This window comes from Ambystoma mexicanum, chromosome 11 (assembly GCF_040938575.1).
Source record: "Ambystoma mexicanum isolate Mex_15411 chromosome 11, UKY_AmexF1_1, whole genome shotgun sequence".
In the NCBI taxonomy this organism is placed as follows: Eukaryota; Metazoa; Chordata; class Amphibia; order Caudata; family Ambystomatidae; genus Ambystoma; species Ambystoma mexicanum.
This window is the reverse complement of record NC_090934.1, coordinates 309,903,411-309,922,645: the sequence shown is the minus strand read 5'-3', so window position 1 is coordinate 309,922,645 and position 19,235 is coordinate 309,903,411. Positions and strand designations below refer to the sequence as shown.

The 19,235-nt window shown below is 47.6% G+C and overlaps 1 protein-coding gene across 1 annotated transcript in view; it reads left to right on the top strand.

Moving 5' to 3' along the window:
• Nucleotides 1-19,235, top strand: part of FABP3 (fatty acid binding protein 3) — an 83,406-nt gene that overhangs the window by 29,847 nt on the left and 34,324 nt on the right. The window contains exon 2 of the mRNA XM_069623043.1: nucleotides 15,233-15,405. Within this exon, the coding sequence (XP_069479144.1) occupies nucleotides 15,233-15,405 (173 nt within the window). The remainder of the gene's footprint in view (nucleotides 1-15,232; nucleotides 15,406-19,235) is intronic.

Genomic DNA, 19,235 nt, shown 5'->3' with positions numbered 1-19,235 from the left:
TGTGGGGGAGTTGTGGGGAGAGGGGCAAGGGGTGAGAGTGTGTGGGGGAGTTGTGGGGGGAGTGTGGTGGAGGTGAGGGTGGTGGAGGGTTAGTGTTCATTGTTAATTTCAGTACACCCGTTGTGTCAAAAGCAAAACCTGAGTGGACATTCATCATTGCGCATGTATCATTTATTCATTTACAGTGCATAGTGTGCATGTACCCCCACACCCAGTGCCCTCTGTCCAACTATCATGTCACCCTCTGCAGCCATGTGTGTCAGTAATATTGCGCAATCACTGACTGACCCACAGCACATCCCTACTGTGCATCGGCACCGCAATGATGTGCAGCCACTTCTTCTTCATCATCACCAGGTGGTTGCAGTTCAATGTCAGGGGGCAGGGGCACATTGCGTCGGATACACATGTCGTGCAGCATGACACATGCCATGATCATTTTGGCCACCTTCTCATGCCTGTAGAGGAGTGCACTACCCGACGGGCTAAGGCAGCGAAACCATGCACTCAACAGGCCAAAGGTCTGCTCAATGACCACAGTGTTACGGGTGTGGGATCGATAGTAGTCCTCCTCGTGCCTGTTCTGTGGGTTATGGGGCAGGGGTGAGGAGCCACGTCATCAAGGGATAGCCACTGTCACATGCATGGGAGGCATAAAGAAAGGTATATGTCAATCGATTCATGATGGACAGCTGTATTAGTCACACATGCCGGCAGATTATTGTTGGTCACATGCACATGTCCCTGGTTGTATGCACGCCATTTTTAGGCCCTCAATGTGTCCTGCGCCATGGGATAATGGTGTGGGTTGCATCTTCAAGATGATACACGGTGTGCTCTACCGTCTTGTTGTTCATGCAATGTGTACGCATACAGCTGTGTCCGTGTCCATTTAGTGATGTGTAGTGTTCTGTAGGATTTTCTGATGGGGAGCGTTGGCAGTAGGCTCTGCAATGTTAGGCATTCAGCGCTGATTTTTACAATGGTGACATGCAGCATTCCTGTGGTTGATCCGGGATATCGGGCACAACAATGTGTGATCTTGCTGGCATCGCATACCATCTGCACATTGATGGAGTGGTATTGGTTGCAGTTGCGGTACACCACCTCCATAGCATGCGGGGCCACCAACTCCACGTGGGTGCAGTCAAGGGCACCTATGGTGTGGAAAGGGGTGTGGGTGTGCTCCTTTTGTACTGTCCCAGATTCCATTGCCTCCCCCAGTGCTGATAGTGTGCACCTGCGGCAGTTGGGAACACTGCAAATAGCATTTTACGGTTGGTCCGCAATGCCGGTATTTACGGCATGCCGGTATCCACTATTTGTGCCTTCCTGATGCCGGTATTTGCTTGTCCGCCTGACTTGTGATTTACTCCCTTTAGCAGCATGCCGCTATTGCCAGTTTGATGGGACGCGTGCCCATGCCATGCCACGATGAGACACAGTTATTTACGGTGCCGCTAATAGCGGGTTGGCAGGTCGGAATAGACCGGAGCGGTAAGCAATGCCGGTAATCCTTTACCAGCATCATTTTTCCCTTACCTCCAACCTCGGAATGACCCCCAATGTCAGTTTATGGAAAGTAGAGCAGGTTTATATAACCAGAATGTGCTTCCATTATAAACAGGACCCACGTCTTTATTGTCTATGCATTTCATGAATGGGGACTGTTGTTAGTCAACGTAATGCTGATCATGTTTGACTTTATAGGATGAACCACCATGCCAGCCCTACTAAGAAATAAAAACATGACCTAGCTATCACACATGTAGGAGAGGTTGTGAACTAAAGAATTTGTGTAACATATCCTATGTAAGGGTACTAACATTTAGTACTGGGTACAACAAATGGGTGACAGTGGGTACTAACAAATAGTATAGGGGTGAATTGAGTGGGCCAGTTTTGTTAGGCCACAGGCAGCAGAGTACTGTGTAGTGCAGAAGATGCACAAACATCGCTGACTGACACTGGACAATTTGCAGAAAAAAAATGCAACATTGAGTGCAGACACCAGTACTTTGCAAGGCACAGCGTGCAACGTGATGGCCCTTGAAAATAAACGTTCATTGTCCTGAGCAGGAATAGAGGAAGGAAGAATAAGCAACATTATGGTATGCCGAATACTGTCCAAAGGTCATTTAATCCTGTGCTGCAAAGCTACAAGTGTGGAATGAGAAGGGGGCAGGATAGGTGCTAGAAGGTTTTGGCTTGTGGTATGAAAGATGACGCCATGAAAGAGGCTGGAAAATTATAAAGAAAACATATGAAAACATAGACTGAGAGGCGGTTTTCTGGGAAAGGTTCTGAAGAAGGAGAAAGGACGAAGGAGGGGTCTTCTGTTGGTTCTGCTAGTTCTTCCTAGTAGATATTTGTAGCTTTCTGTTGTCTTCCCTGGTTCTGCTGGTTCCTTCTGGCTTGCTTAGACGAGGGGCAATCCTGCATAGCTGTCTCTGGAGACCAGTTTAGGTGCAGAAGGGAGTTCTACATTTCAAATCAGTGGCAGTGTCCTGGCAGAGGCGGGCCGGAGCGTACTTGGTGGCAAAAGGGCCTGACAAGTCAAGGGTGAGCCGGTCAAGCAAAGGGCTTAGTGTGAGTACAGAAATAGGTCCGCAATTAATTAGGACCCCTTTCTGCAGGGTATTGTAATTGGCAAAGTGTCGACTGGGCACATAAGGCAGAACCTTTTAAATCTTTCTGCTACCAAAGGATTATCAAAATATTAGCTGGGGGTTTTTTCATTCACGCAGGTGGGGTCACAATCTCATACTCCTGTAATCTCATAAACTAATAATCTTGCTACTAACCCAAGATTAGCTAAGGGTAGAGGAGTAAATGAGGAATGACGCTGTATTTATAATACATTTGCTTTCATAGCCAAAGTGCCAGCCTTGAGGTTTCAGATTAGAGGGAAATCTTTATGTTGGAAGTGCTGTGCTGGTTCAATGTAAAGAATATTGATGAAGAGTGTGTTTTCCTGTTTTCTCACATGTGCTCAATGTAATGATTATTAATGCACAGGTTTTTTTCTGATAAAAACTGAATATACATATAAAAGAGTCTAACTGAAAGCGTGTGGTGGTTACTTTTTGCGTCTGGTTTGTCTTTGGGTTGCACCTAGAGGTAAAACGCACTCCGATAAAATGCGCAGTACAAGGTGTGCAGATGACTAGCTAAGATCACATGGTAAATAAGAGAAGTGGCAGGACTTATCCTACACACACATCTGTGCAGCAGACCTTCAACTGATTTGTTTCCCTTTCTTGTATTTGACAGTGTACCATGGAGAACAACACAGATGCAGCTTTAGTCCACTTAATTTGCTGGTTTATTTTGCAATCATTTTGCAAGAATGCATTCTGTGTTACTCGTGTTCCTTTTTCGAGTGAATCATACCTATTGTGTTTAACTTGTTTCTAAAAAGATTTCTTATATAAAGTCAGGTTGGTTTACCATGTGGTTTGATCTTTTGCACGTCAGCTTTGACGCATAATACTAGTTTATCTAGGCATTAATACTGTACTTTGGTGTGAAACTAAATACGGAATGGAAGGTGATGTAATATACTCTCTATATTTATAAAATGCTGAACCTGGAATCAAATGGCTACTTCCACACTTGACCAAACGGTGATCCTCTGTAAATGACTTTATATCCATGTGCCTCATTTTCCTTAGATGTTAACAATGGGATCACCTAGAAGTGATTATTGTGGGTGTGTATTACACGAATGGACTCACTTGTGGTTTAATGTACTAGAGAATTGCTGCATATATAATAAAATTGGCTATATATATTTATATAATGCATTCATATGCTGAATCTAACGGGAAGATTCTCTTTTTTTTAATTGTAATTGGTTATTTATAACGCGCTTAATACCAAGAGGTATTAATTGCTCCACGTCGTCTTGCTAGCGTGTTGCCCCTGTGCTATCCTCCCGAGGCAAAATCTCCCTCCTGACAAAGTCAGTTGTGAACCTTGGTTCTCTCCTTGCAGGTCACTGAAATAGAAGAAACATTTGTTTGGGGGTGCTCTGTTGAAATCTCACCTCTTCCTATCTTCATGTTGGATGGTAGCAGACTGCTGGGGGCCGGAATGATATTCTCACGAGAATGGCAGAGCTGGGATGCCACAGGCCCGCTTGTTTTCCCAAGGCGTGGTATAGCACATCCACCAATTGAAATAAACTACGGCATCCAGAATGCATTGGAGCATAAAGGAGTCTGCATTTCTCAATCCTGGCCTGAAGTACGGACTCAGGACGCGATTCCCATGGCCGACTGCTTTCCTGAACTCTCAAGGGCACAATAGAATCCTTCTCACAGGCACTGCAAAGTCACGGTCCTTACACACCACAAAGGAGAGGCAAACAGGCTAGTGGCTCGAGAACAGCATCCTGCGGTCAATGCGACACTCGTCAGCCACAGCAAATGACCCACCGAGGAGTAAAGAACAGGGAATGTGCTCACACAGAGGCCAATTTTCGAAGTCCAGAAATCTCTGCCAAGAAAGCAGAATCAAGGGTGATTGCATTCTACCTAGATATGCAACCCAAGATGGGATGCCTACCTTTGAAGTTCCACTGGGACAGTGGAACACGAACCTTGACAGTCCCACACCAATCACAGGCCAGGGATACACATAACCAAGAAAGAACATTATGGTAAAAAAAAGGGGAGGGACAGAGTCTCTCCTTGAGACCTAAAGATTGCGGGAGAAATCCAGTGGGAGAGAGAACGTAGAGGGAGATGATCCACAGCTGCCCTGGACACAAGGTAAGTCCCTCAAAAACCATACCTGAGACGAGTTCTACATGGAGTGTCCAGATCCCTTGACTTAGAGGCCCCCAGGGAAGACATATCGCAGAACAAAGGATGGTGGTTGGAGAGAGCTGCCATTCATTGCACTGAATTAACCTATTTGCTCAGAGGACTGGGCGTAGGAAGAAACTATAGGAACAGATCCACACCTCTCCTAGAGGGAACTGGAGGGTTGGTTGCCATACCCCACTGGCAAATCTGCCTCGGCTGGTGCCAGGAGGGCCAAAGAAAGAATATTGCTTGTCTGGCAGGCACCCTGAGATGGGGGTGGGGGGAGGTGGGGTTGGGGGCCAAATACCACCATCTGCAGGTGTCAGGGTCGACCTATCCAGGTGGGATCTGATATGGAATCAAAAGAATTGCATTTCAGAGTCAAGGACTCCGTGAAAGGGCTGCAAGAGGGTCTGAACCCAGAACAAACCCTGATAGAAGGGAAGAAGCTGCAGTCCTCATCCCAGACCAAACCCTGATACATGGAGAGAGGCTGCAGGTCGGATCCCAAACCATTGTACAAAGAGATGCTGCAGGTCTGAAGCCAGACCAGACCCTGGTACTAGGGGAGAAGCTGTAGGTCTGATCCCAGAACAGACCCTGGTACTAGGGGAGAAGCTGTTGGTCTGATCCCAGACCAGACCCTGGTACAAGGGGAGAAGCTGTAGGTCTGATCGCAGACCAAACCCTGGTAACATGGATACAGACTGCATTTCTAATTACAGACCAAACCATCACACATAGAAAGAAGCAGCAGGTTTGATCACAGAAAAAAACCCTGATAGACTGGGAGAAGCTGCAGGTCTGATCCCAGATCAAACCATTGTACAAAGAAAGAAGTTGCAGGTTTGATCCCAGACAAATCCCCGATAGAAGGGGAGAAGCTGCAGGTCTGATCTCAGAAAAGACTCTGATAGAAGGGTGGAAGCTGCAGGTGATCCCAGACCAAACCATGACAGGAGGGGAGAAGCCACAAGGTCTAATCCCAGACCAAACCCTGGTACATGGGAAGAAGCTGCAGGTCTGATCCCAGACCAAACCCTTATAGAAGGACAGAAGATGCAGGTCTGATCCCTGACCAAACCCCGATAGAAGGGGAGAAGCTGCAGGTCTGATCCCAGACCAAACCATTGTACAAAGAAAGACGTTGCAGGTTTGATCCCAGACAAATCCCTGATAGAAGCAGCATGTGTGATTCCAGACCAAACCCTGATACATGGAGAGAGACCGCAGGTCGGATCCCAAACCAAACCATTGTACATAGAGATGCTGCAGGTCTGAACCCAGACCAGACCCTGGTACTAGGGGAGAAGCTGTAGGTCTGATCCCAGACCAAACCCTGGTAACATGGAGACAGACTACATTTATGATTACAGACCAAACCATCACACATAGAAAGAAGCATCAGGTTTGATCCCAGAAAAAACCCTGATAGAAGGGGAGAAGCTGCGGGTCTCATCCCAGACCAAACCATGATAGACAGGGAGAAGCTGCAGGTCTGATCCCAGACCAAACCATTGAACAAAGAAAGAAGTTGCAGGTTTGATCCCAGACAAATCCCCGATAGAAGGGGAGAAGCTGCAGGTCTGATCTCAGAAAACACTCTGATAGAAGGGTGGAAGCTGCAGGTGATCCCAGACCAAACCAATACAGGAGGGGAGAAGCCGCAAGGTCTAATCCCAGACCAAACCCTGGTACATGGGAAGAAGCTGCAGGTCTGATCCCAGACCAAACCCTGATAGAAGGACAGAAGCTGCAGGTTTGATCCCAGACCAAACCCTGATAGAAGGACAGAAGCTGCAGGTCTGATCCCAGACCAAACCCCGATAGAAGGGGAGAATATGCAGATCTGATCCCAGACCAAAACCTCATAGAAGGGGAGAATATGGAGGTCTGATCCGAGACCAAACGCTGATAGAAGGGGAGAATATGCAGGTCTGATCCGAGACCAAACGCTGATAGAAGGGGAGAATATGCAGGTCTGATCCGAGACCAAACGCTGATAGAAGGGGAGAAGCCGCAGATCTGATCCCAGATCAAACCCACACAGAAGGGGAGAAGCTGCACGTGATCCCAGACCAAACCCTGGTACATGGGAAAAATCTGCAGGTCTGATGCTTCTCTGAAACAAAGAAGGAATTTGTACCCAGGTCCGGAGAGGGACCTCAAGAGAGGAGTGATAACATCCGGGACGGGAAAATATGTGCACCACAAAGCCACAATGAATATTCAGAACGGGCCGAAGAGCCTGGTACAAGCAGATGGGTCAAAGGAGCGGCCAGATTGAGTACTGCTTGGAGAGTCTTTCTGCAGGAGAGTTTGCAAGCTGTGTGGGTTTCCTCTAGAAGAACATTGTGCTTGCTAGACGATCCTGGCAATACACTGCCAGTGATATTGGGGCCAAGCAGTTACAGCTTCCTCTAGCAGTTCTACATCAGTGTTTCCAGGAGTGTCAGGTTCCTCCTGCAGTGCTCGGCCAAGCCTACAGTAGCATAGCAGTGTGAGCTTTCTTCAAAAGCACACTTCTGGTTGCGATTTAAATCCAGCAGTGTGAGCTTCCGCCTGCAAGCGCAGTTAATGTTACGGATTATAGGAGTGCACGCTACCTTCAGCACTGCCCTGTCAGTGCTATTGAACCCCAGGAGTATCAGCCTCCTCCAGAAATACATTGTCAGTGCTGCTATAAGACACCAGGCTTGCAGACGGAGTTTCTCCCATCAGTGCCCTGTCTATGGCTGCAGGAGCGCCAAGAGACATAACCTTTGCTTCCAGTTGCGTGGGAAGGTTGTGGGCTGAGGGACAATGCCCATCCTTTTGTATCCAAGGCCAACCTTTCACCTTTAGATGCAGGAGAGGGGAGGTAATTGGTGGAAGCAGTTGCTGATGCGGTCGATAAATGAGTACTAACTTTGGTTAAATGATAATTGTATGTAAATGTTCTACGTTAAACGATTGGGCAAAGGCGCAATATAAACATTATCATTATGTCAGGAATGAACTAATACATCAATCCTGTCTTTGGGCTCACAACATATTGCATTCTGGTACATGAAGTCCAACATTTGCAATGTGTTCCAAAATGCAGAATGTCGTGCACTCCTAACGCCAGGACTTATGGGACATGATTTAAGAGCCCGGGTTCAGTATATTTTTTTAACACGAGTGTGCATGAAGTTGTGATGTTAGGTGAGAAAAGTGGACAACGGTTTTTCTACACCAACAGTTTTTGCAGGTTTTTGAATTCTCATATTCAGCATTTATTTTGCAAATAACTGTTGTGCGATATAAGTAAAATGTGTTCTGCCAATCAGGTGGGTTCATACATGTGTAGCTCTCCAGAGATGTGTATGCAACCTGCCTGTTTATATGTTTCGAGTTCTGCCAGAACCGTCTTTTTAGTTTCTCTTTATCGGGCGATAAAATGAAAAATATGTATTTGTGTTTATTTTCTAAATTGTTTTGAAACAACTGAAGCTCACTCCGATGCAGTGAGGTTGACTGCTTGTGCTACTGACAATAGCCTACTGACAGTAGTGACTTTGTTAGAAAAAGAACTTGGCACCTTGGTTCCATGTGTTTTTACCGACCAATCTTTTACAATGCTTATTTGTGTAATGCGTTTCCCAACAAAATATGCAGGTGGAGAACTCTGCACCTCCCCTCCCCACTAACTCGCCCCATCTTGCTTTACCCAAACCAGCCATCTGCATGTTGCGGTACAGAAGCAGTAAACGTGTGCTTAAGAACTCTTCTTTAAAAAGACTGAACATATGGGCGATATGTGACCAGCCTCGCCCCTGCCATGGCAGACACTTCACCAGAATCAGCTAGCACTCAGGTGGACCTTGGCCTACTGATAAGACACAAGAATGAGTAGAAAATGTGACTCTAATAAATGCTAATGATCACGTGATTCGTGTTGCAATGACCCCCAGTTAGCACCCTATCACAGACTTGCTTTTGTTGTGTATTGAAAATGGAGTACATTTCTCGGGGCATCTTTGCAGTCTGGTGCAATACAGAAGGACATTTTGATTCTTTTAAAAAAAAAAATTTAAAAAGCATTTTAGTTACTATAAAAACTCATTCTGCCACCTCTCTGCAAGGAAACCCCCTAAACAGGGACGTGTGCCTCCCCAGGCGTAGTGGTAATACAGGGGCCACCCTGCTCTGACCATGTCACCAGATTTCAGTGTTCACTTCGAAGGTCAGAAGCACGCCATCGATGGTGGCACCCTTGGTGGCGGCTTAGTGACACGCGCTCTCCTCTCGCCATTGCTACCACAGAATGCCCTCTCTCGCGTCCTGGGAGCTGGCACGCGGCTGTTCTCCAGGCTGGCGATGAAATCTGCAACCCGTTCTGGAAAAGCACTTTGTACCTCAACAGATGCCAGGGCCAGATTCCGGCCTGTCCGCAGCACTCTGGCCAGGTGCCTGCACTTGCTTCACCACCGAGCCCAGCCGGAGGACAGCGCAAGGGCAATGAGCGTGCTGCTACAGAAATAAATGGCAAATCCCAAATCCTTCTCTCAGGGACTTGCGGGAAAGGCCTCCTAAAGGCCCTGAAAACCATTGATATGATGTGGCATTTGTAACGTGCCTATAAACAAGTGTTTTAAGGCGCGACGAGGCAGTGTTAGGGGGGGGGGAGACAAGGGGAGACAGACAACGATCCTACTAGGCCAGGTGTCATTCAGATCGCGCAAGTGCAAGGGTAGAGGGAAAGGGAAAAGTGCAAGGGGGAAAGGGAGAGGGGAAAGTGCAGTACAGGGTTATTAGCATACAGGATAAATAACAAGGGCCAGTAGGTGGCAAGTGCAAGGTAAGTGCAGACAAGTGCTGGGAAGGGGGGCTGTAGGGATACAGACACAGTCCCACCTTTCAGGGGTTGGGAGGGAGGCAGTGCAGGTGAGAGTGGCTGGGCCAAGGACCCAGAACGGTGAGTGGCCCAGTTGCAGATTCAGTGCAGTTTCAGTAATTTTAGCAGGGGAGAGGGGGAGAGAAAGTGGAGGCAAAGAGAAAGGTTTTGAGGTGCTTCCGGAACCGGAGATGGTTCTCCTCATGTTTTAGGGAGGTAGGAAGGCTGTTCCAGAGGGAGGCCCCTGCAGCGGAGAGGGATCTGCCCCCAACTCGTTGTTTGGAGAAGCGGCTGACCCTCAGGGGTTGGAGGCGGATGAGCAGAGAGCTCGCGAAGGAAGATATTTAGGAAGAGAGAGTTGAAGGTATTTTGACCCAAGGCCCCAGAAGGCCTTGTGGACAATGCAGAGGGTTTTGAACTTGATCCTCGCAGTCACTAGGAGCCAGTGTAGTGATTTCAGTCCTGGAGAGATACGGTCCCTGGGCTTGAGGCCAAGGACAAGTCTCGCAGTCCTGTTCTGGATGAGTTGCAAAGGGCGGAGAGGAGAGGCAGGCAGATTTAGATAGAGGCTGTTACAGTAGTCCAGCTTCGAGAGAACCAGGGCTCTAGAGACAGTGAGATTCTGGGGGAAGGAGAGGAAAGGAAGGATACCTCTGAGGAGGTGTAGCTGGTAGTGTGATTTCTTAGAGACGTCGCATATGTGAGGAGAGAAGGAGAGTGTGGAGTTGAAGATGACCCCGAGGTTTTTTGCCTTGCAGGTAGGAGCAGGAAGAGGGCCAAGAGAGGCCGGCCAGAGGATGCTGGGCAAAAGTGCGGCCTCCCACACAGCTGCCAAGTTGCCTTCTGCCATACAAGACACCTCCAGCCAGTCCTGGGTTTTCCCATTGCATGGTAGGACTTTTAGATTCGTTTTCCCCACTGTGAAGTATGGGCCTGCAAGTCCCGTCAGGCAATGGGGGAAAAACAGGACTAGCTCGAGGAGTCACGAATGTCATGGCGCAACTTGGTATCTATGCCCCTATCCTAGAGCTGTTTTACCATCAAATTGAGAATGCAACATTGAAAGGTTAGTCAAGAAAGGGAGTGTCCATGTTGCTTCTGGGCGGACAAGGGGGCGATCAGTAAACGGAGCCGGAGATGGCACTATGAAGCCCCCAGTCTTGCCCTGTCCTAAAACTTACCCTGAATACATCGCTGTATTTCATCGTGTGTGCAAGATGTTACAAACCTATTTGGGAATGTCTTCAACTTTGGCAGTACGTTTATAATATAATCCATAACATTTGGAGGCTGTAACCGTCCTTTGCAGCAGCGGTGGTCCTACAGCAAAGTGATTGTAGACAGCTTACAGTGCTGCTAGGATGGGACGCCTTGTTGGTCCTACAACAGCACATCTGTGTGCTCTGCATAGAAGAAGGGAATCAAAATGGCCTGGGGTGGCATAGATCACAGCACTACCCCTATTCCTCAGACTAATGGTGAAGGCCCTGCCACCCCCGTCCTTCCACAGAAAACGATATGCATTTATTTAGCTATGTGTATTTTGTGACATAATTTGAATATTACATGCTAGTCTATTTATTACATTGCAAGAGCATAATTCTGTTGAAAGAAATGACGAGTATTGTTCCGTGTCAGGAGCACTGTGTGTTTGGTGATGTCAGTGTATTTGCGATTTCTGGAATGAGAAGCGAGCTTGCATCGGGGGACGCTGCGCCGAAAGATGGAGCAGCAATAGACAGGGCGACACGACTGTTCAACCAAAGCACCCCCAAACCACCATCAGATGCAGGGCTCTCTTCCATCAGCCCCAGAGCTCTTTCCTCCATTTCTGAGTCTTTCCTGGACGGAAGGGGAACATGCACACGGTAGTAAAGACACCCGTGTTATTGAGCAGTAGCAGTGCAGCACACTGCAGTCATTGCTTTGACTTCACCGTGCTGCACTCTTGTCTGGGAGTGCAGTCGCCCCACAGCTCAGCGTTCCTGTAATGCGAGTTATGACAGTTACATGACTTTAAACAGATAGGATCATAATACGGCTGTTTCTTGTAAATCACGCAGTGCCACTGCAAGGTCACTTAACAGTACTGAGAATGTGACGAGCAAACATGAGGTGTAGACCAACCATGTAAACAGCAGTGCGCCAACATACACGGTGGGGTGGGGGCGGAGGCAGTTCTATAGTGGGATACCTGCGTGACCCTGAAGACACGCCCATGTTGGAGTGGGCGTCAGTGCACAGGCTCCCTGCAGATGATAAAGCCGTGTCACTAGTCCTCATTGGGACTTGCTAGAAAACCTTTGGGGTTCCTGGGACAATGTGGAGAATGGGCGCCTCAGGGAGTTGCTGGGTCTCCCTGGGAATACGCTGCATGTATGCCAACCTTCTCCCTGTGTTGCTTTTGTTCACGTGTGTGGCAGCTGGGTGAACCCAGATAACATCTGCTTAACATATTTATGTACTGGATTTCCATTCTGCTGGAAATGAGCAAAGTGGACCAAATGGGCTTGAAGCTCAAATTAATTTGCTCCAATATGGGTTAAGCATTTTGCCAATAGCTAGAGAAATGTATGGGATGAATCTATGCAAACTGTTGTGTATATACAGATTGTAAATAAGTTGATTGGACTATCCACTGTTCAAAATGTTGAAATGTAATAGGTGGTGACTTCAGAACAGGGTGGGAATACTCAGTGGTGGAAATGGAAACAAATTGGTGGGGGATCCCACAAAGGCAGAGGTGGAGTAGGGGGGGGGTATGCCCGAGGGTGCAGGGTATAGGGGGCGGAGTTGGCAGTTGACCTCCGATCAAAGGTAAATAATAGTTTAAAACGGCGCTATTTCTTTCATGCTGCTTCTTTTCCAAACTATATATCAATTCCACTTTAAACCACTTCCTTGGCACTGGTGATTTACTCCACTACGCGGATAATAGTTTTGACCAGTGTTGCTGAGTAAATATTCTTTAATGCACAATTTGCAACTCATTTTATTTTATTTAAAAAAACTCCCCCTTGGGTACTTTTCAAACAGGGTGATTTCTGTTCGCCATAAGCAACGTTTTCTTTTACTTGAACCCCACCCTGATAACATATGATAGGTTATTTATAATGCGCTTAATACCGGAAGGCTTCTAACCACAGACCTGAGGATCGAACCTGTGGTGCTCCCAGGGCGAGCACGTTGCCCCTGAACTATCCTCCCTGCACAGGTCCTGCAGCTCCCCTCTGAAAGCAGTTGAGTGGCTGCATCGTGTGGGATAGTTCCAATGTTAATAGGGGTATTTTATTTATTCATGCAATGTTTGTCGGATGCAGGTATCCCACAAACATTGCATAAATAAATAATCCGGGTCCATGTACCCGACAAACATTGCATAAATAATTAAACCGGGTCGTGGCTGAGGACCGGGTCGTAGGTGAGGACCTTAACTTCCTCTGGTGACCCTTTGCACTGCGTCACCAGAGGAAGTTAGTTTGCTCGCCAGAGCTTTCTTTTTTTCTTCTTTTTTCCCCCCACTGTGCTGACTCCCGAGATCCGGCTACACTTCTGGTGCCGGATCTCTGATCCGGCAATCACCAGCGCTGAGAATACTGGTGGCAGTGCAGAATGCGGTACGAGAGAATGTCGAGGTTTGAATGGGAGAAGAGCTGAATGAGCCGAGGTGGCTGGGGTTGCTGCTGTGATCGTTTAAACTACAAGAATACATTTACATGAATGCAACCTGTCTATGAGAACTTAACACTAGCGACGAAGGTGGGATGATGGGGATGGCATCGCGTTTATTCATCCCCACCAGATTGTTCGATGTAATTTTTCTGAAAAAATGATATTGAAAAAACTAATGGAAATAAAAGGGGTGGGGAGGGGCAGTGGAGGAGAGCTACATATAGCAAAGGGGGGTTGAAAACCCCCAAATATTTTTAAAAAATGAAATGAGATTTTTCGATGCAATTATTTCAGTAAAAATTACATTGAAAAAACTCATGTCGACAAATGGACATATAACCATATAGATACCACGTGGGACCTCTTAGCGTTAGGTGTGCAAAGGAGTTTCAGATTTGTGCTGGATGATGCATTATCAAAATGGCCGGTTTGTGTGATGAGAGACATCAGTACTAGGAAGATTGTGTAGTTATTGGAATGTGTGTTCTGGAGAGAGGATTTCCACAGAAGGTAATTTCAGACAATTTGTGTCCCGAGAATTTGAAGAATTTCTGGAGGAAAATTGAATTCAACATGCGACAACTGCCTTGTATTATCCCTAGGGGAATGCAGTGGTGGAGGGTTTACATCGCATGCTAATGGATTTTTTGATGGTGGCAACAGCCATGGGTGGAGACTGGACCTGTGCAATGACGGAGAGGGTATTTCACTATAGGATGGTGCCACATGACACCATAGGAGTGTCACCATGTGAGAATCTCAGGCGACGGAAACCCAACACGAGGTTGTGTCCCAGGTGATTGAAGAGAGTGGGTGTGAACAGGGTAGACGAGAGTGAGCTGAGGGCAGAATGAGGATAAGAGGATTGCGTTCCAAGATGAGGTACGACAGGTTGAACTGCATGAAGGCTGTGGACAAGTCACGGACGGAATTGTACAAAAATGACCTGAGATGTTGCGACGGCCGAAAATGGCGACTTTTTTTTAAACACCCCTTACACCACATATGTATGTGGGGGGAGTATGGGATATTATAGTAATATAGTGGGTTGCGGGGGGGGGTCTATGTGGTGCAAAGAGGGTTTAGTTAAAAATAAAAAGTCTGCATTTTCAGCCGTCGCAATTATGTGTGGTCTCAGTGATCACATAGATCCGTCACGGGCAGTGGTCAAAATTAAGTTGGGTAGCAATGTTAAAAAAGCTTTGTCAAGATATTCTAGACAAGTGGTGGCCGACGAGCATCGCAGGAATTTGGTGAGGGTAAAGAATGGAGAATTGTGGAACAAAGGAAGAGTGGCAAAAGTTCAGAGAGGAGACTGGGAAATGCATTGTGGTGAGGGTAGGAGGTGTGTTGTGTGTATATATAGATTGTAAATAGTTCATTGGAATATCCACTGTTCAAATTGTTGAGATATAGTGGGTGGTGACATCGGTACAGAATGGGAATACTGATGGCATTGCAGAATATGGAACGAGAGAATTTTGGGGTTTGAGTGGGAGTCAAGAAGTTGGGGAGCTGAATGAGCTGGAAGCTGAGGTGGCCAGGGTTGCTGCTCTGGTCTTTTAACCTACACGAATAAAGTTTTATGGATCTAACCTGTCTTTGAGAACTTAATACAAACCTAGCAAACAACCAACAGAACACTGTACAGAAAAGGAGGGGATTTAAGAACGTGAAAGACAGGGAGATTTTGGGGTAGGGGACTGCAAAAGAGGGATCCCCCAAAACAGTTCACCTCCATTGATAATTCACACCTAAACGTTGGACTTTACCCTCCTTGAAAGATGACTTGGTTGACTGGTATGATAAATGCATGTGCCAGACAACTGGGTATTCAGGAGGGCACTCATCAGAACTAAACATTTATTTTTCTCTTGGCTTTTTGACACAGGTGTCGGCTTTGCCTTGAGGCAGGTGGCCAACATGACCAAGCCCACCACCATCTGCTGCGTGGAAGGGGACAACATCATCATAAAGACGCAGAGCACCTTTAAGAGCACAGAGATGACCTTCCAGCTGGGGCAGGAGTTTGATGAGACCACCGCGGATGACCGGAAAGTGAAGGTGAGCACCTGGAATTGGGCAGCTGGGAACGGATACCAGCCTGAGGCGAATTGGAAAGTCTGATGTTGATCTTTGGGTATTGAGAAGACATGAGGTTTATACAGCAGGACTATCCCTCAAGACATGCAGATGTAACGGGAAAGGGTTTAGGCATTAGAGACAACCCTTCTGCCATGGGTATTGTGGGCAAGAGAGTTTAGAAAGCAGAGCTATCCCTTTACAGGTCTGCACCTGCTCTTGGCATAAGACATAGAAAGCAGGCCTGCTCCTCCAACCATGCAGCTGTTAGACAGGGGAGTCTCCGTCATGGGCAGAGTGGGGGAAGCAAAGTATGGCAAAAGGTTTTTTTTGGGGCAGCGACGAGCATCTGGTTCTAACTATGTGTGGTCAAAGAAAGCAGTGAGTCCTAACCAACCTTCTTCTTGGGCTCCCATGCCCCTCTCAAACAATGACACTACATTCTAGGCCAATGGTGGCTTGTTCACTTATAAAATGAAGGGGCAACATTTTTTCTAGGAATTGCTGAGCCCAACTGAGAAGCATTTGGGGATGTCCTTGCCATGTGAGCATTATTAAATATCGTATATTTCGCAGCACGCATTTCGGAAAGGTTAGTTACAGAGCCAGAGAATTGAAAACTGGTTCTGCAGGAATAGTTGACCTGCTCCAATAGCCTCTGGATCCCCTAAAGAGCACAGGCTAATGTTGCAGCACATTGTAATGCTGTCTCCATAATATATGCCAGAATTTCCCTGCTTTCAAGCTGGTTATCCTTTAAAGCAGATCATGTAGCATGTCAACGTATGCCAGCATTGCTCCCCTTTCATGTTCGATGTCCCCAAAGAAAGGTTGAGGCTTATCCAAACAATATATGCCAGCATTGTTGCTAAATTGAATTATCTTTCTGCTTGTGTCCAACGCAGATCATGAGGCCTCACAACTCACCATATTATTTCATAATAGCTTATATTCGAACATCTAAAAACTGCTCATTCATATTGGCATAATTCATAATACCGACCCTCAAATCGGCACAATGCTCCATGTCACCCCCCTGAATTTCTAGTATCTCTAATAATGGCACACCGCGGTATGTGGCCCCTCTCAAAAGATATACAGCAGATTGTCCCACAGACTTTCTTAAACTAAAGAGTTTAGTTCTCGGTCGGCAGTGCTCTTACCAAAATGTGAAGGATATGGGAAAGAAGGGACCCAAACAAATCACTGTCCTGGGGCAGGCCCTGGGCTGTCACTTGCATTGTGTCCCTGAGCTGTGCCCACATGCTCTCTCTGAAGGCAGACACAGAGAGGATGGGCAATGAGGGGAGTGAATATTGGGGGAAAAGTGGGGGTAACTGGTGTCTCCCAGTGTAATGTTCTATCATGACCAAGAGGGATGACAGGGTTCTACACTGTGGAAATAATCATTGCAGTTTATTTTATAGCTGTTAGTGACCCACATTGTTTGTTATGTATCATTTAGAGGTGATCTGTTTTGAGTGGAGCTATTTCTAAACTGAACCCAATTTAATGGGCTAGTGCTGCCCACTTTCATGCGTCTTAGACCATGAGGCCAGACTCACCAATATATGCTAGTCATGACCCTCTAAAACACATGTTCATGCTGTTTGAGCCCCAAGAATATGAGACCTGTCTCAAGAATCTACTCCTATGCTGGCTTTGGGTGAGGCTGGTCAGTGTGGCAGGTCGGAAGAAGGAGTCAGGCTCATTGAAGATATTATGAATCTCTGTTTAATTAAAATATATGAAAAGCCCTAACTATCCCTATTGCTAAAGGGATAACCCTACCTATCTAAAGAAACTCAGGGTGCTTGTCTGTTGTCAGGAAGTCCCAAAGTAAAAACATTCTTCGTCCAAAAAGAACTCAACTTTACCTGACTCTACAACATTGTTCAAAACTGCCTGTTCTCCGATCCCGAAATCTGCTCTGTTCTGCTTATTTTCTTTTACTGCACGTAAATTTGACTTTGCACTCAAACTGGAAACATCCTTGCCAGCCTCATCCATTGTGCCTGGTCCAGCTCCCCCTCCCATTATTGGACCTGGCTTGATCAGCCAATTGCAGCAACTGGGAGGCGGGAGCTGGGCCTTTCAACCAAGGCCCTCGACGAAGGCCCCTGTCTGCACCCTGTCTGCTGCAGGACGCTCCCAACCCCATCTGACCTCCCATTGTGTCTCTCTGTGTCCCCCACCCCCCTTTGGACCCCTGTTGTGTCTCTCCGTGCCCCCCCACACCCTTCTGGTCCCCTGTTGTGTCTCTGCCCCCCCCCGACTTGTCATCCGTTGTGTCTCTCAGTGCCCCCCCACTACCTGTGGTCCCCCGTTGTGTCTCTCTGTGCCCCCCACCCCTCTGGTTCCCCGTTGTGTCTCTCTGTGCCCCACACCACCCTCTGGTCCCCTGTTGTGTCTCTCTGTGCCCCCCACCCCCTCTGGTCCCCCGTCATGTCTCTCTGTGCCCCCATCCCCATCTGGTCCCTCATCATGTCTATTTGTGCCCCCCACTCCCCTCTGGTCCCCCGTTGTGTCTCTCTCTGCCCCCCAACCCCCTCTTGTCCCCCATTGTGTCTCTGTGTCCCCCCCAAACCCCGCTGGTCCCCCGTTATGTCTCTCTGTGCCCCCGGCCCCTCTGGACCCCACCCCCTCTGGTCCCCCATTGTGTCTCTCTGTGCCCCCACACCACCCTCTGGTCCCCTGTTGTGTCTCTATGTGCCCCCCACTCCCCTCTGGTCCCCCATTGTGTCTCTCTGTGCCAACCAACCCCCTCTGGTGCCCCGCTGTGTCTCTCTGGGCCCCCTCGCCCCTCTAGTCCCCCGTTATCACTCAGTGCCCCCTCCCCATCTGGACCCCCTGTGCTGTTCCTCTGCGCCCGGCCCCTTCTGCAGGAGCTGTCTCGATACATTTTCTTCAACGCCACCATCTTGTGGCCAATACTGGGATTTCTGACTTTTTTGGACTCAAGGTGCTTCACCCTCTCAACTTTCATGCTGGACATCCACATCATCTCGTACTCATGGTGGCCCTTAATCATGCTGTGACCTTCCTCATCTTGAATCCTGGTTTGCAATTTGATTGTTCTCTTTTAACCTTATGTGTTATTTCTGACTCCTGAAACTGTATTCACCCTCCCCTCTTGTTTCTCCACCCACCCCTCTTGTCCCCTGTGATGTCCGTGTGCCCCCCCTCTGGTCCCTTATTGGCTTGAGATGTATGCCGACTCGCATTCCCTCTTCTTGCTGTCCCACCCTCTCCCCCCTCCTCTCATTGTACCTTTAGCACTTACGCTATTCAGATACGTCACCTGACCTGTTGTCTCCCTCCCCCCCTTTTTTTTTCTTCTCCTACCTCGCCCGCTCCTGCACTATCTGAAATGTCATCAGGCCTAGTATGTTAGTCGCTTGTTTTGTTCTTCTCTCCCTTACTCCAATTTCCCCCCTACCCCACCCCCACCTCTTGTTAAATTCCGGCACTACCTCAATTGTCGTCAGGCATAGTAATGTAGCCGCTTATCTGTCTCTTTCTCCCTCCCACCCCCCCCTCCCTTACACTTCATTGTCTATAGCATTTGCACTATCTGAAATGTCGTCAGGCTGATTATGATAGTTATTTTTCACATTCTGATGTAAGAAGGACTTGTAAGAATGTCAGTATATTTTCCCATGTTTCCTCCCTGCCTTGAAGCGCTTTGAAACACATTGTGTATAGGCGCTATATAAATAAACAATCAATCAATCAAAACCGACCAACTTAGACTCAGCCAAAGGAAGGCCTTTCTTCCGCTGGACGTCTCGTAGTTCCTGATGGAAATGTCT